General features: G+C 35.4%; 1 protein-coding gene across 3 annotated transcripts in view; it reads left to right on the forward strand.

Moving 5' to 3' along the window:
• Window positions 1-9,459: 9,459 nt before the first annotated feature.
• Window positions 9,460-27,950, forward strand: part of LOC110113165 (oxysterol-binding protein-related protein 2A) — a 33,738-nt gene continuing 15,247 nt past the window's right edge. The window contains exons 1-3 of one of the 3 annotated variants that reach the window (XM_020845618.2): window positions 10,903-11,084; window positions 11,275-11,410; window positions 26,999-27,352. In XM_020845618.2, the coding sequence (XP_020701277.1) occupies window positions 27,209-27,352 (144 nt within the window). In that variant the 5' untranslated portion in view covers window positions 10,903-11,084; window positions 11,275-11,410; window positions 26,999-27,208. Of the gene's footprint in view, window positions 10,195-10,902; window positions 11,085-11,274; window positions 11,411-26,998; window positions 27,353-27,950 lie in introns of those variants that run through there. The other 2 variants (XM_020845615.2, XM_020845617.2) reach the window with 2 other exon arrangements.

Raw genomic sequence — 27,950 nt, forward strand, 5'->3', positions numbered from 1 at the left:
TTAAGATTTTCAACTTATATTGATTTGAGTAAATGGGGAATTTAAGGCCCAGGAAGATGACTTATACATATATCTCTTAAAAAAAAAAAATCTTAAAATTTAAATACTTTAACATTGACTAAATTCAATATCTCTCTTCAAAGTAAAAAAAAATGTCTTTAAATTTAAATACTTTAACATTGACTAAATTCAAAGGGAATGGACTCAACTAGCTAACTTGCTTTCAAAATTAAAATTTCTAAACTTTAGAGGTATCTCATCCCACCATTGAAGATGTAAAGGTCCTGAAAGTGAAGAAAAGATAATGGCAAGTTGGATAGATATATTTTCGGAGTATTTTAAGACCAAAAGAATCATACCATCAGTGACAGATAAATGCAAATTTACAATAAAAATTCCTTAATGTCTACTCTTAAATGGCATATTGTTAAAAAATTCAATCACTTTCTCCAATTTTGATATGCATAAATGAAAATGAAGTCAATAAAATTTTGGAAGAAATTCATCCAAGAAAATGTGGGAGTCATTCAAGGGGATCATTAACACATCAAATTTGATAAAGAGATCTTTTTGAACCATAATGATGAAATATGCAAAAGGTATCAAAAAAATATGTACAATGTTAGAAATTCCCTAATGCAACTTCATTATTTATACAATCTACAATCAATTTCCATCCCGTGGTTAATTGCTATATGGGAAAAGATCTAATTATTACTTTTCCCCATTGAGTGGTTAGAGATAGTTTATTCTGATAATAATTGACTATGTTTCCAAATTGATTAAAGCAAAGGAAGAGGTAAATACAATTACCAAATTCATTCACAACATCATCTAGACCTACATATTTTATAAATATGGAATCCAATAGTGATCTTTATTGATAATAGGCCATAATTTTTAGACAAGAATATTAAGGAATTTAGTTGAAGTTGAGGAATTCATGTTAAATTTTCTTCATATCATTAACCTAAAAACCAATGAGCAAGTGGTGGCTACATATAAGTTGATTTTAAACTTTTTGAGAAAAAAGGTGGAAGGAGATAAAGACAAGTTGGCTAAATCATTTTTTTTCTATTTTGTACACTTTAAAAATAACACCATCTTGATTAATTAGCTAGGCTCAATAACCCTACTCCTATCATCAAACCAACAACCAATCAAAATAAGATGAAAAACTTCAATTGATGGTGATTATGTCCCCCACTACCAGAGGAGAAGATTATGTTATTGATCTAAAGAGACCCATTGATGTGGCTAGTATTCCAAATCATGATTTTTCTAATACAAGTTTTATATACATTAAATATTTTCAAGCTCATTTTATTATTACGAGGGAAAATATAGCTAAAAGAAATACAAAACATGTTTACAAGGTAAATCATAACCATTCTTCCAAAGAATATAAATAAGATGATTATTTATTAGCTCATATTCATTTAAGGAAGATGCCCAAAGAATGTCTATTGAAATTCTATTAATAGTTATTGACCACTTTTGTTTAATATGGTAAACCTCTTCCTAATCTGTAATATACGAAACCTTCCTTAATAGCCAATCACATCATACTAAGATCCACATTGATCACTTATGATTCAAAAAGTTGACAAAAATTTTTAGAAATGATCCATGATGCACTTACTTCATGTTAAGGGGGTCTCCTCCACTCTTCAAAAACTCATATGCTATTATGGCCTTTAATCTCATCTATGAGTTTTCCCATCCAACCCCAAATGAATTACCTATAAGATATCCCCAATAAGAGTCATCAAGTATTCCATTGACTTTAGATCCATAGTCACTTAATCCACCCCACTATATGATGAACCTTACTAAACATGCATAACTACAATACTAGATAAATGAACTCCTTAAGAAAGACTTTTCACAATAAAGATTTAGTCCTTGTACTATTCCTATTCATCTCACACTAAAAAAAATGAATATATATAAATAGTTAAGCCATAAATAAGATCCAATCAAGTATATGTTGCTAATTTCTAGACTGTACGGCATGCTCAATTTTATTTTCAAATCAATTAATTTCTCCAAAATAAATCTTAGAAGTGGCTACCATTAAATAAAGACCAAGCCTAATGAAAAATGTTAGATTGCCTTTAATACACTATATAACCTATATAAATGGATATCTTTGTTCTTAAGATTATTCAATTATTCTTGCAACTTTATAAAATTGATGAGCAAAATATTTAAATCATCCACAGAAAAATTTTATGTTTTATTTTGATGATATTTTGATCAATAATATGGATGAAAAGTTATATATATGACAACTTAAACTTGTGTTTGAAATCTTATGTTATGAAAAGTTTATATCAATATGGAAAAGCTTTTCTTTATTTAGAAAGAAGTCATAATCATAGGTTTTATAGTTTTTACTAATGAAATTCCGCCTAACCCTACTAAAGTCAAGTCAATTATGTAGTGGATAACACCTATGTCTTTCACTAATGTTAGAATTTCTTATGGGCTGGCCACATTATATATAAGATTATTAAGGATTTTAGAACTATTATGACTCTAGTTATAGACATCTATAGAAAAGATAAGTTTCTACATACAACTAATGCAGCCAAATCTTTTGACTTAATTAAATTGCTCATAACTTCTTCATATTTCTTTGGTTACCTTACTTTGCCAATTCTATTGAGTTCCCACATAATTCTTCTAGGATAGGCATGTGTAATGCTCATTCAAGAATATTACCTTGTTGCTTACCTTAATAAAAAAAATAAATGACAAAAAGTAACATTACTCTACTTATTATAAGAAATCACATGCCATCTTACAATCTATGGAGTCACTATCTATTGTATAATGGATTTGTCTAATATTCTGACCATGAAGACATTAAATTCTAGAAAACATAAGAAAAAATTAATTATAACTATGCAAAAGGGGTATAATTACTTCAAGACTTATCTTATATTTTGAAACATAAACTTGGTATTGGATATAAAGCTATCGATGTGATATATCATATCCCTAGCCACCTTATTCATCTCCTCTTTAAAACCAGACATTCTAATTTTTTTTGTTTGAATAAAAGATGATTATGCTCCTCACCTTTTTTTGTCCTTTATCATGACCATTCGAATAAATCTCATGCATTGATTTGCTAATTTATTTTTATTCTTTATGGCTATCCTTACAAAAATAATAAATTTTAATGCCTAAATTATCTCTTTGGGATTTCTTATTCATTGAGCTTCACTCTAGGTATAACGAAACATTTTAACATGGATAAAATCATTAAGTTTTCTCTAAAATGTCACACTTCTACTTCATTAGAAAACTAACGTTGCCTCTCATATAATAGCATTTTTAAAAAAGAAAATATTAGACCATATGGGTTACTAGTTGCAATTTTCTTAGATAGAGATTTTAGATTTATTTCATAACTTTATTAAATATTATCAAAATTATTTTGTTTGTAATTTAAATTTTCATATACATTATACCTTTAAGTAGATGGTCATATGAAAGTTATGAACGTATTATTAGGTAATTTACAAAGGCATCTAATAAAAAGTATTGTTAGTGTGAAACCACTTAAGTAAAAGAAAACTAAATTCTTAAACATCAAGGCTAGTGTATGATTAGAATCTCAATAAAAACTCCATAGTTAAGCTTGTTCATCCCAGGGTAATTTTTGGAGTGACCTACTGAGAAATTACACCAATATGACATAATTGTGAGGCACTTAGGCCAAAGTAGATAATATCTTAATAGCTAAGAATTTGGGATATTACAAATGATATTAGAGCAATACACCAGTTGAGAGATGGGAACTAAGTGTCATAAAAGACAAAGTTATATGTCATGAGAGCCATCTCTTGAATCTAGTATGTGATAAAGATGCTAATGAGGACTTTAGTTACTTAAGTGGGGGAGATTGTGAAACCCCTTAAGTAAAAAAAAAAACTAAACTCTTAAATATCGAGGCATCTTTTGGTGTAATATTTAGATTTTCATTAAGAAACTCCACAATTTAGCATGCAGACAAAACTATGAGTCTCTTAGGCCAAAGCGGACAATATCTCGATAGTTAAGAGTTTGGGCTGTTACAATTAGCATTTGTGGCTAATATCTAATTACTTTTCAGTTGTATATAAAAAAATTATTTTTATTGAATAACTTAAAAAAAATAACTTTAAAAATTCTTTATTTTAATAATTCAAAGAATATATTTATTTAATAAATATTACTTTTTGTCTTTTTGGATATTGGGCTCATCTTTGCACAAAATTTTTATGGTATAAATGAATAAGTAAATCAACAAAAACAATTTTGGAATAACAAATATGTAAATAATATAAATTTAAATGTAATTCTAAGAAATATAATGAAGATGATCATGTCTTATTAAGTATTTTTCTTGAGCGTTATCCATTCAAATATAATTAGTCATATGATTGAGCTTATGTCCTAATAAAAATATTAAAATATATAGATCAAATTCATAAGCATTCAAAATACCTTTTAATATATACATGAATTTTTTTTTAAATAATGAAGATATGTTATCTTATCAAAAAATTATTATGCCTCAAGCAGTGCATGATAACTTATTTACAAGAAATATAATTCAAATTTTATGTTTCCCTCATACTCCACAACTTTTGAATATTTGATGGTGCCATTTAGAGGAACTTACCCCACTAAAATGCTTTTCCTCTACATTTTATTTCAAATGAAAAAATTAACCTCCTTAAAACACTTAGAAGACCAAAATAAACTTGGATAAGCTTGTCCCGAATTGAGGGATGAGTACTTAAAATTTAAATATACCAAGTAAAGCTCATTTATGATTGGTGGAGTTTAAAAGCTAATGATGAGGTTATAAACTAATGCACTATATTAGGATTTGATGTATTCATCTTATATATATGACTCTATATGAAAGCTCATGTATGGCCCCTTTTTCTTCAAAAGATGTTATGAAACAATTTGAAATCTTTGAACTAAATCCCTTATTGCTAGGGTTGACCAGACCAAGCAAAGAAAAGGGGATATTGGAAGATTGCATGATCTCAAGACCACTCTACTTTCTGGTTATTCCCTATAGTGCAAACTCGAATGAACCTCCACATTATTAGTAGATAATCACTTTCTAGAATCAGATACACATTTTCTCAGAGAAAAATAAATTAAATACACATGTATATCTGATATAAGATCAGGTAATAATAACATGTAAGCATTCAATCCTCTTAACAATCTCAAAAGGTCCAATGTACATTTGACTCAGCTTAGTTATTCTTTCAAATCTGTTGATACCTTTCATATGACTAACTTTTACATAAGAAAATTCACCAACCTAAAATTCCACCATCATGTGTTTCTAACCATAATATTTCTTCTATATATCATGTGTAACTCTCAATCTTTCTCTGATTAGATTTATTTTTGATGTAGAATCATTATAAAAGTAGATCATATCACCTATTTTTCCCCCACCTCTATCAAAGATAAAGGGTTTGTACACTTTCTCCCATACAGGGCTTCGTAGGATCCATTCCTATAATTGACTAGTAACTGTTATTATATGAAATCTCTATTAATAGGATATGATCCTCCTAATTACCACCAAAGTCTAGAACACAAAGTCTCAAAAAATTCTCTAGTACATTAATAGTCTTTTCAGACTGTTTATCTATCTATGGATGAAAAGTTGTATTGAAATATAATTTTTTACCCAGACCCTACTGAATGCCTCTCCACAATCTGAAGGTAAATCGACCATTATAATTGGATATAACCATCATTGGCACACCATATAATCTGATAATAACCCTAACATAAATTTGTGTTAACTTGTCAACCGTATCAATCTATCAGATCAAAATGAAATGTGATGATCTTATTAGATAATCAATTACAACCCAAATAGCATCATGCCATTGTCTCAATCTGAGAAAATCCATATGAAAGTCCATTGTCACTTCTTTCCACTTTCACTCTAGAATAGGTAACAATTGTAGTAGACTACTTGTTCACTACTGTTCTGAATTTACTAACTAATAGGCCTCACACTTCAAAATAAACTATGTTATATCCTTCTTCAATCCAATTAAACTAAAAGAGACCTTTTAAATCTCTGTACATCTTGCTGCTTCTAATATAAATAGTGCAACCCAAATAGTGTGCCTCGTATAGAATCTAAGCTCTTAGATCACTAACAGATGGAACATGTATGGAAAGTTTAGGCCTATAATTAGCTTTAATCTAACTACGTAACTTCAGATACTTTGTATTATATGAGTTTTGAGCTCCTTGAATTCTTTCCTGTAGAGTAGGATGAATAATCATCTGAGCTAACAAACTTGGATATATATTAGCGGATACCACCTTTATTTGAAGCTTATCCAAATCTCAAATAAGAAAGTATGCATAAGTAAGCATTAAAAAAGAAGTGCCTAACAACTTCCTACTCAAAGTATTAGCTATCAAATTCGCCTTACCTAACTGATAATGAATAGAAAATTTATAATCCTTATTCAGCTCTAACGACCTTCTCTACCTCAAATTTATATCCTTTTGAGTAAAAATATACTTCAAGCTCCGATGGTCAGTAAAGATCTTGCATCTACTCTGTACAAATAATACCTATAAATATTCAGTGCAAATATCACTGTTGCTAACTTAAGATCATGTATCAAATAATTCCTCTAATATGATTGAAATTACCGAGACTCCTAAGCAATCACCCTAATGTACTAACTCAGAATGCATCCCAAATTTCTCAATGATGCCTTATCGAAAACTTGAAACCCCTCTGAACCAGAGGGAATAGTTAAAATCAGAGCATAAGTTAAATGATTCTTCAACAGCTTAAAACTCTTCACACTATGGAGTATATATGAAAGCTACTGACTTCTAAACTAGTCTCGTCAAAGACAATGAAATACAGGAAAAATCGTGAATAAAATTCTAATAATAACTAACCAAGCCTAAGAAATTATGAATCTCTAAAATATAGTAGGCCTTGGCTAGTCTGAAACAAGCTGAATCTTTTGGGGATTTACTAAAATGCCTGCACTGCTCACTATGTGCGTAAACAATGAAATGCTCCTAAATAAGTATTGACACTTCAAGAATTTAGTATATACAATTGATGCTACTTAAAAATCTCCAGAGCAGTCCTCAAGTGCATGTGTTGCGTGCTCCTCTTTAGATCTGAAATAAATCATAATATTATCTATAAAGATGATTATAAACTGGTCCAGATACTTTTTGAAAACCTTTTTCATTAAATCTATAAAGACCACTAGGGCATTAGTCACTTTGAATAGCATGACTAAAAACTCATAATTCCCATACCTCATAGTAACTGTAGTATTTGCCACATCTTCTTCCCTCACTTTCACTAGATGATAATTAAATCATATATCAATTTTAAAAAATACTAAACATCCAACCAGCTGATAAAAAAAGTCATCAATCGTAGACAAAGGATACTTTTTTTTTATAGTCACTTTACTCAACTCTGTATAATTAATGCACATATGCATCATACCATCCTTTTTCTTCATCAATAGAACACGTGCTCACCATGGAGACACACTAGGATGGATAAAGCCTCAATCCAATAACTCTTGAAGTTGCACCTTTAACTCCTAAAGTTCATTAGGTAACATTTGATACAGATTATTAGAGATTGAAGTAATAACCAAAAAAATATCTATACAAAACTCTTCCTCTCTATCTGATGGTAAAGTAATAACTCCTCAAGCAAGACATCTTAAAACTTGAACTATAGGGACACTACTCACATATTCAGAAGAGAGCCTCATATCTCTGACAAATTCTACAAATATTGGGCAACCTTTTATCCAAAGCATATCCACTTCTAGAGCAGAAATAAGACAAGAAAGAATACTTTTGTTTCCTTGAAATATAAAGCTCTCCTCATTCTGATATAAAGACCCTTTTTCTTTAAATAATTAATCTGAGCCCATATCGACTCATCGTCCATACCCAAATTAACATCAAATATACAAATAGGTAATACTATCTCCAAACTATATCATAAAACTTCAAAATCATAAAAATAAACCCTACTAACTACCATTCCATCTCCCATAGGGAAAACCACAAATAAAGAAATATGTAATAATACATAAGGAAAACTAAGAGAATCAAAATACTACTCTTACATAATATAATGACTAGCACTAGAATTGAATAGAATATTTTAAGGAGATGTAGAAATGTAAGCCGTACCTATCACAACATATGGAGAGTCACTGGCCTCTTACTACATCAGACTATAAACTTGTGGTTGTACTAGGGTCAAAGCAACATAACTACCTACACCATATGACCCATAGAAGGCTAACCTCGTGATACCGGACTAACATCCTGGCTACCAGAAGCCTCAGAATATGGCCGAGGTGGTGCTGCCCTCAGCCTACCTACAATCGGCTGCCTAGAGCCTCTGAAATTAGAACATCTATTGATGCCACCATGTGGACGCTCAACAATCCTATGTCTAAATTAATCATATCAAAAACATGTCTGATTCTCTATAACACTGACCACTGTGCCTCCTACCACATTGCTGATATAATGGGGCCTCCATCACTGAATACCCAAAATTGGAAACACTGCATATATTTGATATAGAAGAAATTTCTACAGACTGCTCCCTGCTTAACTCAGCTGGTCCAAATCTGTTCTTCTTTTCAGTATTGCTATTGATAGTTGTCTCATCGCCAAATCTCTTCTTGCTCATAATCCATTGTTATTGTACTGCTACCAAATCCATTTCTATCCTCTTGGCCATTTTAACCAAATGAGCAAAGCCTGTAATATCCTATTCCAATAGGCCATTTTCACCAATGCTCTTATGAGATATAATATGAGAATATGAGACAATTGAGCACCATTATTTATTTTTTACTAATTATTTTTCAATATATGAAGCTCCTACTATTATTCTTATTGAATAAATTTCTATATTTCACTACATAATTATTTTAAAATTTTTTATAGTTTAATTTGAATATCAATGAGTTATTAAACATTAATCCAATACTTTTCATTGCGTGAAAAAGCTAAGGCTTCTTTTTTTTAGACAATAATTTTTTTTAAAGAAATTTTTTGTATTAGAAAATTATTTAAAAAATTAGATTCTAAATGTAAAGTGATAAGTGGAAAAATTTTTAATAATTAAATAATAAATAGAGGTGATATTTGCAACGCGTTGAAATAATGGAAGAAATGAGCATTTATTATTTTTAATGATTAATAAATTGAAGAAGTATGCAATTTCAAAAATTGCACTGTTCATTCTTTCGTCCTTGAGGGCTAATTCAACCAAATTTTTTCTTATCTATGAATAAAATTCTATTAATTTTTATTGTAATTTTGTTTTTATATGAGAAGTTTAGCTGGTGGCGGGGTGAGATTATATAAATGATTTACGATCCTACGGGCACTGGAGTCCACCATCAAATCCGGCCCCCACTCTCACACCAACGCGGGCGGGCGTGAGAAATCTGGGAGGGAATTCGGCCCCCACCCGCACCCAACGCAGCGGAGAGAACCAGAGGAAGAGTCGCTGGAGAAGAAGAATCGTTTCTCCCACCTTCGAATCTTCTTCAATCTTCCCCTATTCACCCCTTCAATTCCCATTATTTTAATCTTAAATCTTCGCACTCCATTTCCGCCTCAACAGGATTAGTTCAAAAAACCCCTCCCCTCGCTTTTTTCCTTCTCGCACTCCATCTCTGATTTGATGGAGTCTTCGGGATCGGAATCGTAAGGGGCGCGGGCGCGATGCAGAGGAAGGAGATGCATCCGCTGTGCTGCATCTCGATCGACTGCCCTGGGATCGGGGACCGGTCGCCGGAGCCGGAGGAGAGGGAAACGGCTCCTGAAGAGCGGGGTGGGGCAGAGGGCAATGCTGGCGGGGAAGGGGAATCGGATGTCAGCGTTGCTGGCGTGCTGTACAAGTGGACCAACTTTGGCAAGGGTTGGCGATCACGATGGTTCACGCTGAGGAACGGCGTGCTTGCCTACTCCAAGATCCGTCGGCGGGAGGAGCGGTTATACGTCGGCGACCACGTGCGGGTAATCGGCGCCGCGTCCGCACGGCTTTCGCGGGCGATGGAGGACGGCGCTGAAGGGAGGAGGCTGAAGAATCCGGTCGGTGTTGTTTATCTCAAGGTGAGTGGTGAATACTAGTACCGTTTCTTTCTTCGGCTTGATTAAGAACCATCTGGGTATTCGGGGTGAATCGTGAGAAGGCTATAATCAGGTAGGAAATGCTGCCATCGATCCGGATCGGATCTGCTTTTGGCCCTTAGAAGAATTTTCTAAATGTGGAGACTTTTGATACCATAGACACCTCAATCCTTTCCAATTGTGGATGGTCTCGTCTCTCTCTGCTCCCTGGATACCAGAGCGCACGGCTCGGACCAAGAAACGCGAGTGTTTGCCGTCACTTTCTCCTGCCGCTAGTTGTTTCCATCCATCTTGGGAAAGAGTGAGAGTATCCTTCTCTTAGGTGTCCCTAATTGGCGGATTTTCGTTTCTTTGGCCGTGGTTTTGTTGTAAATATTGATTCTTTACCTTTTACCCTTTGGCCTTTGTTTAATTTTACTGTTTCGTTGGGGTCATTCGCTAGCTGTTAATCTGGAAGTGGGTCACATCACGCAGGAGAGCAAAAGCAAGAGGAGGATAGGGCACGATTCGGGGGGACGAGACGCTAGGTCGTATCAAAAGGCTTGGTCTCCTTTGGGGTACATGGCGACGCAGCGTAGCGCACCGTCTCAAGAGACTAGTTCTTGCCTCGGAGGCATTCCTAAGGCCCGTTCCTTTCTTGGGTTCTCTACGCTATCAAGAAGGCGTGAAGGTGGAAAAATATAATTTGACACCACGACAGGGCTTCGAGTCTTGTTCTGCTCCGTCTTTTTTGGCGTCGATGTCCATGTGGTTCTTGCTGGAATCGTACTACAGGAAATGACTTTTAGGACAACTCGTGAATATCTAATAGAGAGGGTTGTATGATTCTTACCACCGACCTCATCCTCAGTCTTCAAAATTAAAAGTTAGAGGTAGAACTACGGCAGATTTTTGTTGTTTTAGTTGTTTCTTATCCAGTTTTTGCAGCTAAATTGCAATCTGGCAGCTTTCTAGTTCGACCTAATTTTTTATTTTTATTTTCGCCATCAGTTGTAGAATCTTTCAACACCTAATGTCTGACTTTATTTTTTTTTTCATTGCAAATGATGCTCCCTTTACAAGCCTTTGAGCTGTTAGACCAAAAAGTTTAATAAGACACTAGTTTCGTGGCCCAGCCTCGGCCCTGTTTCACGCGCGCGTCGTGCTGACTTATTGACTTACAACGTGCCAAGCAGTTTATTTGGCTTAATATTATAGGGTAAGCTCAGCATATCATCATATCCTTCAGTCTATAAATCAATTAATGTGAGAACGCTGTAGTTGATGTTCCAACCTTTAGCCATGTGACGCTGCCAAAAGCCCTAGGACACCATGATCAAAATGCTTGACGCTGCAAATTGGAGCTTACAATAACTACTAACAACTTTAATGTTTAGTTTTTATTATGATATACATATCTCCATGCATATTTTTTCTTTCTTGAGTCTTGATACATCTAGACCCATTCAAACCAGATTGCTATATCGCCATTAATGTTTAGTCAAGCTCCAATAAAAGTAAAAAGATTTCTGTGTAAACTTCATTTGCTAGAACAAAGGGTGAGTGGCATACATTACTTGATGTGTCATCCTAAACAATCAATGAGATCAGGTCAGAGGTTGCAAATTGGAGCTTACAGTAACTGCTAACAATTATAATGTTTCGTTTTTATTGTGATATGCATATATCCATGCATATTTTTTCTTTGTTTAGTCTTGATACATCTAGACCCATTCAAACCAGATAGTTATATCTCCATGCTCAAGAAGTCCCCTCCTCGGCTGGTTTGAAAATGTTCGAACAAATAGTCCTTAAACTCTCTCCAAGTCCATATGGGTTGCCTCGTATCCCTCCACTGGTACCATGTCAACGCTTTTCATTCCAAGCACATCCCGATTGCTGTCAGTCTCTCCTCCTCCATTAATCTATTGATGATATAGTATCTCTCCACCCTATATTTTCACCTATGTGCATCCTCTCTCTCAAAAATAGACATCTTCAATTTCCTTACCATCAAATCTTTTCCATCACCCCTGCGTCCTCTATTTTGATTTCACTTCATATCTTATTCTTTTTTATGTTTTATATTATTCACTCATTAGTATATAAATTTTATCATTTTATGTTTACGCAATCTTTTGATTTTGAGGCTTACGCCTCAAAACGCCTTGAGGCTTACGCCTCGCCTCACGAATGAAAAACGCCTCAATACCCGAATACGCAATTTTAAACATTGGTGCCAATCATCATTTCTCTGCTCGCACCCAAACCCTACATCACAAGCCCACATTTTCCCTTCAAATTCAACACCCCTTCGATCATATTAAGCCCCTCTCCTTTCAACTTCAACACCTCTTCGATCACAATAAAGCCATCACCTTTCACAGTCAGCTCCAATTTTTTTCAAATTTGACGCCTCTTCGATCATAATCAAGCCCTCTCCTTTCAAATTTAGACCATCTCCTTTCAAATTCAACACCCTTCCACTCATGCCCAACCATCTCATGCCTCTCCATATATCCTCAACCCGACTCCTCCCTAGGAATAGGCCTTAGGGGAGGCATTTTTTCCGCTCCCTCCAAAATCTCTACCTCTTGATCTTCCCTTTGTCTTATTGGCTTAGGATTTTTCCCACTTCAATAGCTGCCAGCGGCTTCCCTCCCCTTTGACAGCGATGTTTTTGTTTGGCCCTCTAGCAATTTCTTCAACATCTCCTCTATGATGAAAAATTTTGAGTTGATCTTCTCATGGATGACTGAGATTTTACATTTTAAATATGGGCTTGAGTTTGGAGATCTAAAATTTCATATTTTATTTATCCGATCTCCCCTTCCAATATTACCACCTTTCTTCTCGCTATAGGTCCTCGGATCTTTGTTAGACTTAAAAAATCCGGATTTCCACCCCAAAAATAGAAAAAAAATAGTGGTTGGAAGGAGAAAAAATGTTGCAGGAATCAGCCCAAACAGCACAAAAACTGCCTCGGACACTGCTGTAATACCAATTTGATAGGAAATGCTTGTAGGCACTAGAATTTCCCTTGTTGAATTTGAATTACAGCCCTTGCAAAAATAGATTAGAGAAGAATTGATAGAAATTATCATAAATAAACTTTTTTTATTGATAGAAAAAGAAAGAAAATGAACAAGATACAATGGATCCTCAATTGGAGAGAATGATTCGTCTCTCTCAATCTCTAGCCGGCGGCTAGAGCCCAATTAAACCCTTGGAACTCTTTAAAATTCAGCAAATATCTAGCTAACCCTAACCCTAAACAATCTCATCTATTAAGTCATCCAAAATGATCTCAATTACTAAACAGCTCCTCCCTAAATTAAATCATGCCTAAAACAACCCTTCCTCTTCAAGCAATGGGCCCCACAAGATCAGTCGCTCCTTCTTTAATCCAATCATGTTTAAATTCCCCCCTTCCTCTTCAAGCAATGGGCCCCACAAGGCCGGTGGCTGGCTTGGCTGTCTAGAGTAAACTAGCCCTAGGGTTGGTTCAGCCGGCCCTCCTTGGGCCGGTTCCGATTTAGCAGTTTACCTTTAAGCTCTTTCTTCCACTCATTGATCCAGATCCATATTTGTCTAAGTTTTCTAGTGAAATTAATAATCTCTTGAGCCTAGGTTCTACCTCACATCTTGTAGTGGCCTTTCAATGCCAGAAGGCATCATGAATATCACCTTGGAAATTCCCATGATATTGCAAGTCTTGTTGTTTCCTAGAATCACCATGGTACCATTCATATCTTACATTGACTTAGACCAAGATTTATTTGGGCACATATTGGAAGTAACACCCATAATCAAGAATTTGGTCCTTATTTGAATAGGATTCTTTGGTAGATGTTACCTCAACACCTTTATATCCCTCCTCAATGACCATAATTGGTCCCGATTTATTTAGGTGTCTTCATCTTCTTTTAGGGGCACATATTCTTGAAGTGGTTTTCCTTATGATAGATGAAATTTTTTTTTTCCTTGACCTTTGACTTATATCTTGATTGTTTTTTGATGAAATCACACTTCTTTGTTCTTCCATAAACCATAAGGTTATCACCAACTTTTGCATCCTTTTGATTCTCTACTTATTTATAGTTTTTTTTAATTAAATTTATGTATGATTTAACTTCTATCATAAAAAAATTTATTTTATTATATTGTATGGTATATATATATTTTCTCATCAGGAAGATCATCGTTCAGAGGAGATCTTGCCGGTATTGGGTGTGCTGCTAAGAAGTCAACAAGAGCTTGTCCTTTCACAGCACGTTGGGGAGTGAAAGTGATATCGAATTGAAGTAGTATCATGGCCCATCTGGCTAAACGTCCTGAGAGTGTTGGACGGGTCATGAGGTACTGAAGGGGATTTACCTTAGAGATCAGATTGACTTTGTGAGAAAGCATGTAACGTGTAATGCCTAAGCTTTTAAACAGCAAAGATAAGGCATAAGCAATGCTTTTCAATGGAAGGAAAATTCATTTTAGTAGGAATTAGACGTCTGCTCAAGTAGTATAAGGCATTCTCTTTTCCTTCATTGTTGATTTGGGCCAACAAAGCTCCTAGAGACTCATCTGAGGTTGTAGTGTAAAGGATCAATGGCCTCCCCGAAATGGGAGCGACCAAAATTGGAGGGGACAAGAGATAGCGTTTTATACTATCGAAGGCTTTCTGGCAGCTATCATCCAAATAGAACTCTGAATCTTTCTTTGAAAGGGCTGCAAAGGGTTGGCATCTACCAGACAAATTGGATACAAAGCGTCTTAGATATGCCAAATTGCCAACCTACCCTGGAAAGATCTTAGTTGAGTAAGACTTCTAGGAGGTTTCATTTCTAATATCGCTTTGATTTTAGTAGGGTCAATTTCGATGCCACGGTGTCGAACAACAAACCCAAGAAACTTCCCTGAATCACCCCAAAAGCACACTTCAAAGGATTCATCTTGAGGTCGTACCGACGAAGCCGTTCAAATACAACCCTTAGATCAAACAAGTGATCCTCTCTTTTTTTGCTTTTGACCACGAGATCGTCAATGTAACATTCAACTTTGTCGTGAATGAGTTCATCAAAAATTCTAGTCATTGCACGCTGGTAGGTTGCACTAGCATTTTTAAGGCCAAAAGGCATGACCTTATAACAGTATATTCCAATGGGTGTTTTAAAAGCGATGTGCTGCTCGTCCTCCAGGGCCACTTTGATTTGGTTGTACCCCGAGGACCCATCCATAAAGGAAAATAGACCATGAGAAGAAGCAATGTCAATCATGAGTTCAGGGATAGGTAATGGGAACTCATCTTTGTTACATGCTTTATTCAAGTCTCTAAAGTCGACACATACGCGAATCTGTCCATTCTTTTTCTTGACAGGGACAACGCTAGCCAACCAAGAGGGGTATTTTTTCCTCTCGAATAAATTACATCATATTGTATGAATATATCCAGAATTTTTGCCTGTTCATAATCCTTTGTACCAGGATGAAGGATGTTTAGTACTTATAGTATTGTATGATATTGGATCATACTGTACAATAATAATGGCTAATTTGAAATTCTTAGGGTTTCATGGAGCGTGTTTTATGTAACAAACTTTCTATTTTTTTGTGTGTGACTGTGAGAGAGGAGCATGATTAGAGAGGGATTTCTTAGAAGAGAGCTCTTGAGAAGAAACCAATTATGAAGAAATATATATATATATATATATATATATCTTTTGGACAAATAACTCAAGAGGGTTTATGCCAATTTTCTCATCCTTGATTTCAACATCAATACTTTTAATATCTATCATGACCTTGTTAAACTCATCTAAGTACAGCTTTAGTGACTTTGATTCATCCATTTGCAAGGTATATAACTAGTAAGATACAATCAAAATGTTAGGGACTTCTTCAAGTGCACAGATTTGAGCTTCCTCCAAACTTCAATGGACGAATCCTCAACAATTTTGTTCAGAAGTTTTTCTCCATAACTTAAGAGGATTGCACTATTAGCCTTATTAGCAAGATCTGTTGGCTTGTTGCATAAGCAATACCTTTATTTAGGGTCTGTTTAGTACTGGCTGTAGCGTTTTATAAAAATAATTGTAAAGTTGATGTGTGGTAAGAATTTTTTTTAAAGCTATTGTATATATATATAGAAAAAGTCAGACGGTGCTTTTCTTGTAGCAACCTCAGTTTTGTAGTTTCGGTTGTAAAAATCAACTTCCCATATAAAGTTTTAAAAAGAAACAAAAAAATAATGACCAAACAAGAAATGTATGTGGTGATGGTTTAAAAAGCAAAGTAATAAGAAAGCTATCTCTTATATGCTATATTATCCAAATATTGAAGTCATTTTGCTCTATGAACTTCTAAATCTCCCATTTTGCCAATGTTATTTTTAGCGCAACTTAGAGAACAAAGAGGGATGTGTAAAGAATACCTTTCAACACTTCTTGTTTGAAATCCTTTTTGAAATCAAAATTTCTACGCTCAAATTAGCCTTAATATTTTTCAAGATTTAGGTTCTTGAATCAACACATCTCTATTGATCTTCCTTCATTAGGCCTTCCGTAATGTACAGGTTTTGGACAACAAATTATTTGGTCTCCCTACAGTTTTGGACAGCACCTGAGATCATAGCCTGTAGTTAAAACCAATATGTTGTTCATAAACATAAAAACCTAGGGTATGTATAGAATCCATACCCAAGGCCATACAAAGGGCTATACAAAGAGAAACCAAGAATGTTGCTAACTTGTAGCTAGCAAAAGCTAAAATTTTTCGGGTTAGTTACAAATAATAGGCAATCATGAATGAATAAATAGATATAAAATCATCTTCTCTCTCTCCCCTTTCAGGTACATTAGGAGAATCAACCTCTTCCTCTCAATTTATAACGTGTTAATAACTAAGAAGGTTAGTAATTGTTATATTTTATTCATAATATGTTGTTCACAAATACGACAACCTAGTGCATTTATAGAATCCATACCCAAGGCCATACCAATGGTTATACAAAGAGAAATGAAGAAATTTAATAAGAAATCTAGCACAAGCAAAAATAAAGATTTTTTGGTAGTTACAAACAAGAAGAAAATATGAATAATTAGATATAAAAGCATCATATCTCTCCTTTCAAGTAGATTAGGATAATTAACATATTCCTCTCAATTCTGTCATATAAAATAATAAAACATATCTTATTTCTCAATAATTCTTTCCAGTCTCAGTCTTTTTGCATCCCGATTTTAGATTGGATTTTGGTATTAGAGTACTAGTTCCAACCCATAGAATTTTAAGGAAAACCTAGAATGCTTTATGGAAAGAAACAAAACTTGTGCATTGGATTAAAATTATCAATCAATACACTTTAAGATTAAGTGGAGTTCTAAATTATTTGAGTGGCTCTCTGATATCTCCAATTGGCTGACAAAACTGATGGTGACCATTGAAGTTATCCTTGTACTGTAGGAGGTGTCTTTAGTGCATTCGCTATAGGTTCAGACTAATCATGCAAAGGATGAAAATGAGCTAAAATAATAAAAGTTGATGAATAAAAGAATCAGAAGCACTTCTCTGTTGATCTTCCTAATGAGATGTCTCATGTCTGCAAAGGAGTCTGCAATTCATACAAGAGTACAAAAGGCACATATACTGTATAGTGAGTTCTAGAAGGGTCCATAAGAGGAGTATGGTAGTACATTTATCATGTAACCAAGAGGCCAAACATAATGTTGTGATAAATTTGATTTATTTAAATGATATATAGTTTTTTTTTTAAATAATTCATAGCAAAAGGAAACAAAATGAAATTCTTTCTCTATTTATTGTTTCTAATGGTATGGTTCTGATGTAGGCAGGGGGGGTCAAAACAAAATGAATATTTTGTTCTTTGTGCTGCTTGTTGTCTCATGGTTTGGGCTTTGGCTGCTCTCGGTTTGGTCCTTGGCTGCTTTGGTTTTGAGCTAAAAAATTGGGATCTTCTTGGTTCTAGCTCACAAATATTTGAGCTGATGTTTAGATCATTATTTGGTGATATAATTGCACTTCCTAGCTCATAAATTCATAAAGGTATGTGAAGTGGAACTTATTTCTTTCCATTCTTGTGTCTCTTTGGTTTCTTCCTTGTGAATAAAAGTTGTGGGCTGGTTTCCTTTTCGGTTTTCTCCCTGGCTGCTTTTCCCTTGTCTTCCTCTGTCTCGTTTCCTGGCTTGGCTCCTCGGGTCCCTCCCTGGTTGCTTTCTCGTGGCTCCCTGACTGTGTTTCCCATGGCTTTCCTTCCTGTTTTATGTGTAGATTTTGGGGGTTGTTTGTGGTATCTTTTGCCCTTCTTCTTCCCCTTACTAATGGGACTAAATGAGGTGGAATGGTTGTTTGGCTTCTCTCTTCTCTCTTATAAATTAGAGATATTTTGAAGCATAAAAAGGATGTTATAATGTGATTTTTGGAGCCTAAACCTGCGGGTTTCTTTGTGGAAAAGCTTGAGAGCTTGTTCCATTCATCTCTTCTTCTAGGAAATCTTGCGAGCTTCTCCTCCTTTGTTTCGACTTCTTGCCTTCTTCTATCTGCAAATGACCATTCCAATTGTATCTTTCTTCTTGATCCAAGAAAATCAAGTTTAGGTGTGTGCGTTTGTGTCAAAGTTTGTAAGTCTTTTATCTTATAAAAGTTGTGTTTTGTTGTATTTTATCTAGTTTTGAGTAATTTGGTGTATTTTCTTTATTTAGGAAGTCTTTTTATTTGCTTGCCCCAAATTTTTGCTTGCATTAATTTGGTATCAGAGCAAGTTAGTATATCCTAGGTTTTGGTGTCATGTTTGTTGTCATGAAAGATTTGTTTTTGAGTCATGTTGTCATTTGAGTCGTGCTGTCAAGGGAGCAAACTCAAGCCTTGGTGTCTCTAGATGCAACGCCTTCAGATCAAACTCATGCCTCATCGGGAGATGAGTATTTTCAACCGGAGGAGAATTGATGTAGGCAAGGGGGGGGGTCTAATCAACTTGGATCCTTTTGTTATTTGGGCTGCTTGCTGTCTCTCGGTTTGGGCTTTTGGCTGCTCTCGGGTTGGGCTTTAGCTGCTTGATTTTGAGCTAAAAAAGTTGTGATCTACTTGGTGCTAGATCATTAATGCTTGAGCTGATGTTTAGCTTATTATTTTGTGGCATAATTAAACTTCCTAGCTCATAAATTCATAAAGGTATGTGGAGTGGAGCTTGTTTCTTCCCATTCTTGTGTCTCTTTGGTTTTTTCCTTGTGGAGTGGAGCATTTTCAACATGAGAAAAGCAGCCAGGGAGAAAACCGAAAAGGCAACCAGCCCACGGCTTTTATTCACAAGGAAGAAACCAAAGAGACACAAGAATGGGAAGAAACAACCTCCACTTCACATATCTTTATGAATTTATGAGCTAGGAAGTGCAATTATATCATCAAATAATGAGCTAAACATTAGCTCAAGCATTAATGAGCTAGCACCAAGTAGAACTCAACTTTTTTAGCTCAAAACCAAGCAGCCAAAGCCCAACCCTAGAGCAGCCAAGGCCCAAACCGAAATACAGCAAACAGCCCAAAGAACAAAAAGGACCCAAGTTGTTTTGTCCCCCCTGCCTACATCAATTCTCCTTCGGTTGAAAATGCTCATCACCTGATTAGTTGTCTTTAGATTTCTTCTAAGGAGGCAAAGAAGGAACCTCAAACTCTTGAATTTTTGCCGCATATCTTTTCAAGACCTCGTCTCGCTCTCGCTTGAATTGTTCTTGTAGAAGTTGTTTCTTTTTCATGTACTGCTCCATACACAAATACATCTTCAACTGAAGCTTGTATAGTTCATTTTGTAGGTGATCTATTGAACTTCCTTCCGTCGGAATCCACCTGTCCATTGGAACAGGGTTTTCAAGATCTTCTGGATTACATTCTTCCACAATTGAATCAATCTTTTGTGATTTTCCATTTTTTTAACTCTTAAAAAAAGACGCGAAAATAGAGACCTAGGAAGACACAAACCTATGCTCTTATATCAAATTGATGCGAGCAAAAATTTGGGAAAAAGTTTGGTATCTGTGGGCTCCGAAAATTCGGCCTCGACCTCTGCCCGCGTGTGCTGTACTTTTTTCTTTTGGCGAGGGGAGTTTTAACGGAATATGTTCCAGGGTAAATTTTAGAAGGCAGATGGGTTTGTAGATAAGACATTACCCAGAGATTTCGCCCTCATTTTACGAGGACTTTATGATCTGAGTTCTGGTTTCCTATAGGCACAAGCCCCCATAGTTAATTACCTCTCCCACTAACGAGAGAGAACTTTCGATTAAGGCTAGTCTCCAATTAGATACATAGAGTATATGTGTTATCCGGCATATAGTAGCAGCATGGGTTTGAGATTGGAAGTTTGAAGAGTTTGGAGATTTGGGAACTTGGGGTTGAAATACTTGGGAAACTGATATTTAAAGTTGAAACTTCATCATCTAACACTTAGAGCGGATGGTGGGGGAATGGATGATAGACCCGATCAAGATCCCATGGTTCCGTCATCCCGGGCCATCGTGGTCCCTGATCTACTTAGTCAAAGGAGGTAGTCGACCTAACCTGACAGAAGGATCTTTGTCGGCAGTCATGGGTTGCTTCGTCCAAGGGGACCTTGTAGACCTGAGATGGATATTTGCCTAAGGGGACAAATTTGAATCCACCTTAGCTAACAGAGGGCTTTGTGCCCTATCGATTATATCCTATTGATTCATATCTCAAGGATTTGATGTCACTAAGGAACGTATTGGCGCTAGTCATAACCGATATTTCGTAGTGCCATTTGGCGGCAAAACCACTCGGTTCAGAGGGCCCCGAGTCATAAACGTTTATCCTGCGGTGCCATTTGACTTCAAAATCGCCGGTTAGAGGACACGTACCACGCCCTTATTGGCAGGAGATTATTTGAGAATATATTCTAGTGATATTTTCAATTAGACATTTGCTCTATGTAAGCTGAAGTTATATTTGAATTTGTCCACCTCGACAAACTGTTGCGGAGGGTGAATGGATTTTACTTTAAGTGTTGATAGATTTATTTCAATTTTAAATATTTTGAAATTTGGGATTTGTTGGATTTTGGATGATCTTTAGAATTTTGGATTTTCGGGCATTTGAGTGGCATTTTGAAATACTTGGAATAGACCCCTTCGGTTAAGATTTTTTGTTCAACACGGCCATCATCGGGGTGTTTGGGGTCATTTTTCTTTTCTAGATTGAACCTTGTCGACTCTGTCTAATGGTCGACAAAGGATCAGGTTTCATGGGTTTATGCCTTTGTTAGTGAACTCTCATTGCCTTGAAGGCCTAATATGAATGTATTAAAACAAATATATCGGTCGTCGCTACCGTATATTTGTTTGATGGTTCGAACCCTGTTGATTTCTATTGATCCATATAAAAGGATCGGGTTTGAACTTGAATTCACTTATTGACTCGTGCAGCATCCCTAGATGTCACGTGTGTACCAATAACATGTTCGACGGGGTCCATGCAGGTGTTTGTGGGGCATTTTATAATTGAACCTTGACTACTCCTTTTTACCTTCTTAAGAGGATCAGGTTCAAATTTAATAACCCGCGCAGCATCCTTAGACGTCATGTGTGTACTAATAACACGCTCGTCGGGGCCCATGCGGGTATTTGGGGGGCATTTTATAATTATATCATGTCAACTCCCTTTTATCTGCTTAGGATGATCGGGTTCAAATTTAATAACCCACGCAGCATTCCTAGACGTCACAGGTGTACTAATAACACGCTTACCGGGGCCCATGCGGGTTTCAGATTATATTTACCCCTTGTGTACCTATGTGCATACAAACTACAGTGCACGTGCAGGGATATTCTGAAAATATTTGTAAACGTCTTATGTCCGCTTGTATAGAAGTTATGGATCCGGTGGTGTGGCATGGCAACTTCTGAATAGAATTGTTCGCTGCTTATTACAGGTAGACTGTCGTGCACTACTCGTTATTTTATGCGGGTGGATCGTAGTGCACTAACTAATCTCCTGCCTTGGATCATAGGGGCTTGCACTTGTTGAAGTTCTTCTATATTTTGCTTGTGGGTAGCTTTCTTAGACACATTTTGAAGAACCAAATCACTGTCAATGTTTAAAATTACGTATTCGAGTATTGAGGCGTTTTTCATTCGTGAGGCGAGGCGCTTGAGGCGTAAGCCTCAAAATCAAAAGATTGCGTAAACATAAAATGATAAATTTTTTATATACTAATGAGTGAATAATATAAAACATAAAAAATCATAAGATATGAATTGAAATCAAAATATCCTAATAATAAGACAACTTGAAATATAGTTCAACTCAAAATTCTATCTTTCCTAAATCCCAATATTTTTTTCATTAACATATAATTCTAATTTCGAAAAACAAATAACAATGACATATCACATAAGAACTCATAAGTCATCAACACTGTCATCACTAAGGGTTCTTCATTTGAATCATCATTATAATGAACTGCTCTCTCCCCTTCCTCCTCTACTATAGAGTCCAATCATGTTAGTGAGGCGAGGCGGGCCTCAACCAATTTGAGGTGCAAGCCTCATAAAAAAAACTTGAGGCGTAAGCATCGAGGCGTTTTTTACTGGAATTGCTCAAAGGAGAGCCTCATATTACGTAATTTTAAACCATGATCACTGCTAAAGTTCTTCATGATCTACCTATAATTGAATCACACCCAATTCCTGATTGTTGTTGGCCACTTCATGCGGACAATCATACTTGGTGTTTTATTCGTCATGAGGCCTTACTCATTTAAGTGGTTTTGTAATGCTTTTGTATTTGATTTTCACTTGTCTGCACTGATAAACTAATCTTTCACTTGTATGTTAATATTCACTCGAATGCATCCAAATTTGTCACCTTGTTATATTCATTGCATGCAAAACCTTTCTGGTTTCAGTTAACATGTTGGTTGTTGTATTAGTCTCTTGCAGTGTCATTAAACCCCTTCTACTTACAGGAGATTGATGTGTTTGATTGGTGGACCGTTGCATTTACTTGTGTGTCTTCTAGTATTAGTAAGGACTACCAGGCATATCCACCAGAAGCCAACCTTGGTAGTAGGGGCTTCCCTATGACTTGTATAGACCTTTATACACTGACTTCCATTATTTGCATGCATTTTGTAGTGCCATTTAGAGACTTTGCATATTTGTTTGAAATCAAATCTCCTCTTATTTTATAGCTTGCAAAGTTGAATATAGTTGCTTGTACTTCGATGTTGATTGTAGGCGAAAAGTTGAATATGTCATGATTCTTCTATCGATGTCTTTGGAGAGTTCATCGAATCCATTATACAATCATTGTATATTCTTTATGTTTCCTTCATGAATACATCAGGATGTTCATTACAACCACCACACCCCTTTCCACAAGCATGATTGTTGTTGTATTTCCCACCAACTTCTTGTCACTTGCAAATGAGTTGAACGTACAGGTTCTTTGTCTCCAAAGACGGTTCATAACATGTATAATAAGCTTTACATTCATCATTTATTTGATATTCATTCCTTATCTAGCATGAAGACTTTCAACACTTGTGGGAAACTTTAGATGTAGGCATATTGCCATATCGCTCACTTTGTTTGAATAATTTGAATCACTTTGTTCATGAGATAACTTACATTTGAATGGTTGGACTCTCGTTGACTTATGATTTGCATCCTTTTTTTTGTTGTATCTCCTTTGATGATAGGGATGTAGGAGTTTCTTTGCCCACCACAAATCTATGTTTTCATCTCAATGTTCTTTCAAATGCATTTGAAAATTAAAGTTATCACTTGATTTTGATGTTCGTTAGAAAGATCTATGTCTTTAGCATTTGTGTTGATTTGATTGAGTACTTGCTAAGTTAAAGTCCCATTCCATGTGATTCATTTTCATGTTCCACTTTGATGTCAAATTTGAGTCCCCTGTTGTTCAAGTCTTATTCAAGTTCCACTTGATGTGGCATAGTTCGAGTTCAAAGTATAGTTCAGGTTCCTGATGAACCTCTTCTCTTCATTCGAGTCCCTTGTAGTTCTTTAAATTTAAATCATGTTCAGGTTCTTTTTGATAATTCAAATTAAGCTCCATGTTGCCTTCTTGGGTTCAAATCCAGATCAAGTTCAAATCCACTCTTTGTTTAAGTCCTCAATATTTTCAAATGAAATTTTGGCAGCCTCCCGGCATCTCCCCCGTTTAGGGGAAAAGCTAAGAGGCAATATTCCCCTCGACGCTTCGTGAGCGCTTCAGGTAGGTGTCAAAATGACACCGCGCCCGATGGGGGAATATTATTAATTAAAAATAAATATTATTTCATCATAAAAATATTATTTAAAAAATTTATTTTAAAATGAATAGTGTATGTTTTAAACTTAAAAGTTAAGAAGAAAGACATAGGAGCTTTAGATTTTTTAGTCCCACATCACTTGGGAGACTTTCCCTTGGTGAAGCTTTTACTATATATTGGCTTTTGAGCTAGAAAGGTGTAGTACATCATGTAAAGAGATGAAACTTTATGAAATACTTGTTTGAAATTTTTAATTTAAAATTAAGCATTTCAAATTTGAAATTAAATTACAAATATTTTTTAATATTTAAAAATAAGTTATTTAAAATTTAAATATTAAAAAATACAAATTTTAAACCGGCCGGTTCAAGTGAACCGCGACCTGGTTGAACCGGTGGTTTCTGACAAAACCGGCCGGTTTGAAGCTAAGCCGGTTTTCAGGTTGAACCGAACCGACCTTTGGACCGGTTCACAGTTGAACCGATCGGACCGGCCGGTCCGGTTCGTTTTTTAAAGCATTGGTAAGAAGAGCTCTCCTTCTCTCTTTCTCTCTCTCTCTCTATCTATCTATCTCTCTCTCTCTCTCTCTATTTCTCTCGGTTTGGGCTGAAGGAAGTGTGGAAGTCGGGTAGAGGGAGCTCGGACAGGGAAGACTGCAGGGCTTGGAATTCGATCGGAGAGGGAGGCTACTAGGTCGGGGAGCTTGCGTGGGCCGAGACGTAGAAGGGAGATCGGGAAGAGGTCGTGGAAGCAAGAGAGCAGAGAGCGGGAGAAAATGAACGGGCTCGAAGACTTCATTTCGTTGGTATTTAACGACATATTTGGGCACTCGATCGAGGTAAGATACGGGTTTTGTGGAGGTTTTGACGTGAGCGGCGCTAAATCTACAATTCCTTGGCGGAATTTCGGCAGAAATCGTGGATCCATAAGGATTCTACATTTCTCTCTTTTGTTCCTTGTACATAGGTCAACAGTATCATACAAATGTGTTATACGGAAGAAATTATGCAAGATTTTATCAACAAAAAGATCACAAATGGGATAATTTTACTAGTTGGACAATTATTAAGCTTGGATAATAAATATCTATTTTGATGTATTTAAGATCAAAATCATTAGACAGCCATTGATCTCATTCTAAGTTATCATTATTCAGTGATTAATTCCATTTGTAGGTGCAAATCTCCTTAAGGCATGGATTCAAGGATTGTTCATATGCAGGGCCATGCTTTTGCAAGAAGCAAGTCTTCGGTTTCCCCCTCTTTCTCTTTCTTTCTTTGATAGATTAGGAGATTAGCCTAGTTTGCTCAATTCACCCATATAAATCATGTTTCCTAGACTTAGATATTTCCTATATTTGTATAAGTTTTCCAAACCACAATTCTAGATCATGAAAGGTACAACGTGTTGCTAAATTATGACAGAATAGACATGTGTTGCAATAAAATATCTCCAGTAATTATGAAGGACGTATCAATGCTAATTTGATTGCCGTGTTGATTAAAGGAAATGAAGTGAAGCAGTAGAGATCCCGTTGCATCATCTTTAATTAGATATCTTAAATTATAAACTTGCCATCTTCACGCATGTTTAAATGAACTTTTGCTTCTTTTACATGAGCTTTTCTTGGTAATACTATATTTACAATTTTTCCCTTACGTAAGAAGGGTATAAACTAATGGGAATATGCTTTACATGCATTTGGAGTCTACTTATGTATCTTATACTTCAAAAAAAATTTGTTTGATAAAGGCGGTTGATTAACTATTAAGCTTTTCTCAGAAGCTATGGTATTTATTTTATTGTCGCTATTTGATTCAGTGAAGTTTTCTGTTGCTAGTGGTTTAGGCGCCATATGTTATTTTTGTAGCCAGTTAATAAGAGTCTGATATTACCATTCGGAAGTTTTGCTTATTGGGAACTATCCATATATTGAGGGTTACTTTACCTATTTTTGAACCTAATTGTCCAATGTAATTTTCATTTTTTGCCATTGTGCATGTTCAAAGTCAGTCAAAACTAACACCACAGAAGAAAGAAAGAAACCCCCATCCTCTACTGTGAATCTGTCGCTACATTTGTTTTGCTAAACCATTAAATGTTATTGATGAGTTGAGCTTTTTCTTTAATAGTTTGAACAAACGTAATAAACTGCATTTGAGGAACTTAGAAACAATTTAATTAAATGCACATTTCCATATAACCATTACCTTTTATATTGTTTGGTTCTCTGCCTGTTCTGGATGTAATAACACATGGCATTGCTTGCCATTTTCTTAAACTTTTGTCCCTTTAAATTCAAATTACGACTGTCCGTTTTAGCTTGTAAATGTTTAACGTTTAAAGGCAATGACTATTTCTTACTATTTTCCCCAATGTTTAGACAGACTGATAAAGACGTTGCAACTCAGCTTTATAATTTTTCAAATTAAAGCACGTCATAATATCTCTCGCCTAATTTCATAGAGTTTACTTCATTCTGAAATCTTTTACTTTTTTGTCCAATCATAGATAGCATCATTTCGGGAAAGCAAATCTGATGATAAGCGATTCTATATATTTTCTCCTACAAAAACACTTCAGTTGAAAACCAGTTCAAAGGAAGATCGTCAGGCCTGGATTAAAGCTTTGATTTCAGCAAGGACTAAATTATCCCTGCCAGAAAATCTATCTTTATTTCGAAATGATATAACTTTTTCAACTGAAAATCTTAAAACACGCATGCGCGAAGCTGGAATTAATGAAGGACTCATCAAGGATTGTGAACAGATAATGCAGACAGAATTCTCCGAATTCTATAGACAGTTGAAGCTACATTATGAGGACCATTTAGACTTTATTGGCTCATATCAGCAGCAATTGGAGGTATTTATCATTTCATGTATTATTTGTGACGGTATACATTACTCCTTTATTATGCTTAACTTGTTGAGCAGTTTTTTTTCCTCAGAAGTCTATCAAATATTTTTCATCCAGGTCACAGTTCTAATGTTTGCGGCCTCTACTTTGAACTCATAAGTTTGAAAATCTCAAAGTCGTAGCATCTTCTATCTTGTACTAGAGCTGCATTTCAAACATGATCTTAAAACATCCTACAACTTATAAATGCCTCCCAAGAAATGGATCCTGGAACCCCCCCAACCAAAAAGTAGGCAAAGAAACGTGTAAGGCTGATAGGAAACACTTGGATTTCCAAGTGTTTCTCACCAAAACCAAGTAGATCCAATGTAAAACTGCTGTCCACAGCAGAAATCAGCCAAGAAACAGTGGAAAAATAGCAAATCGGAGAGAAAACTGTGGAGAAAAGACTTGTATTTTTACTAATAGATGAAACATAATAGAAAAGATACAATTGATCCTCAATTCGAGAGGAGGATCGATCTCTCCCAAATCTTTAGACGCCGCTAGAGCCCAAAGAAACCTAAATCTAAGAGATCTCAAATTTCAGCCAAATTCAAGATGC

The sequence above is a fragment of the Dendrobium catenatum genome, unplaced genomic scaffold (genome assembly GCF_001605985.2).
Source record: "Dendrobium catenatum unplaced genomic scaffold, ASM160598v2 fragScaff_scaffold_706, whole genome shotgun sequence".
Classification (NCBI taxonomy): Eukaryota; Viridiplantae; Streptophyta; class Magnoliopsida; order Asparagales; family Orchidaceae; genus Dendrobium; species Dendrobium catenatum.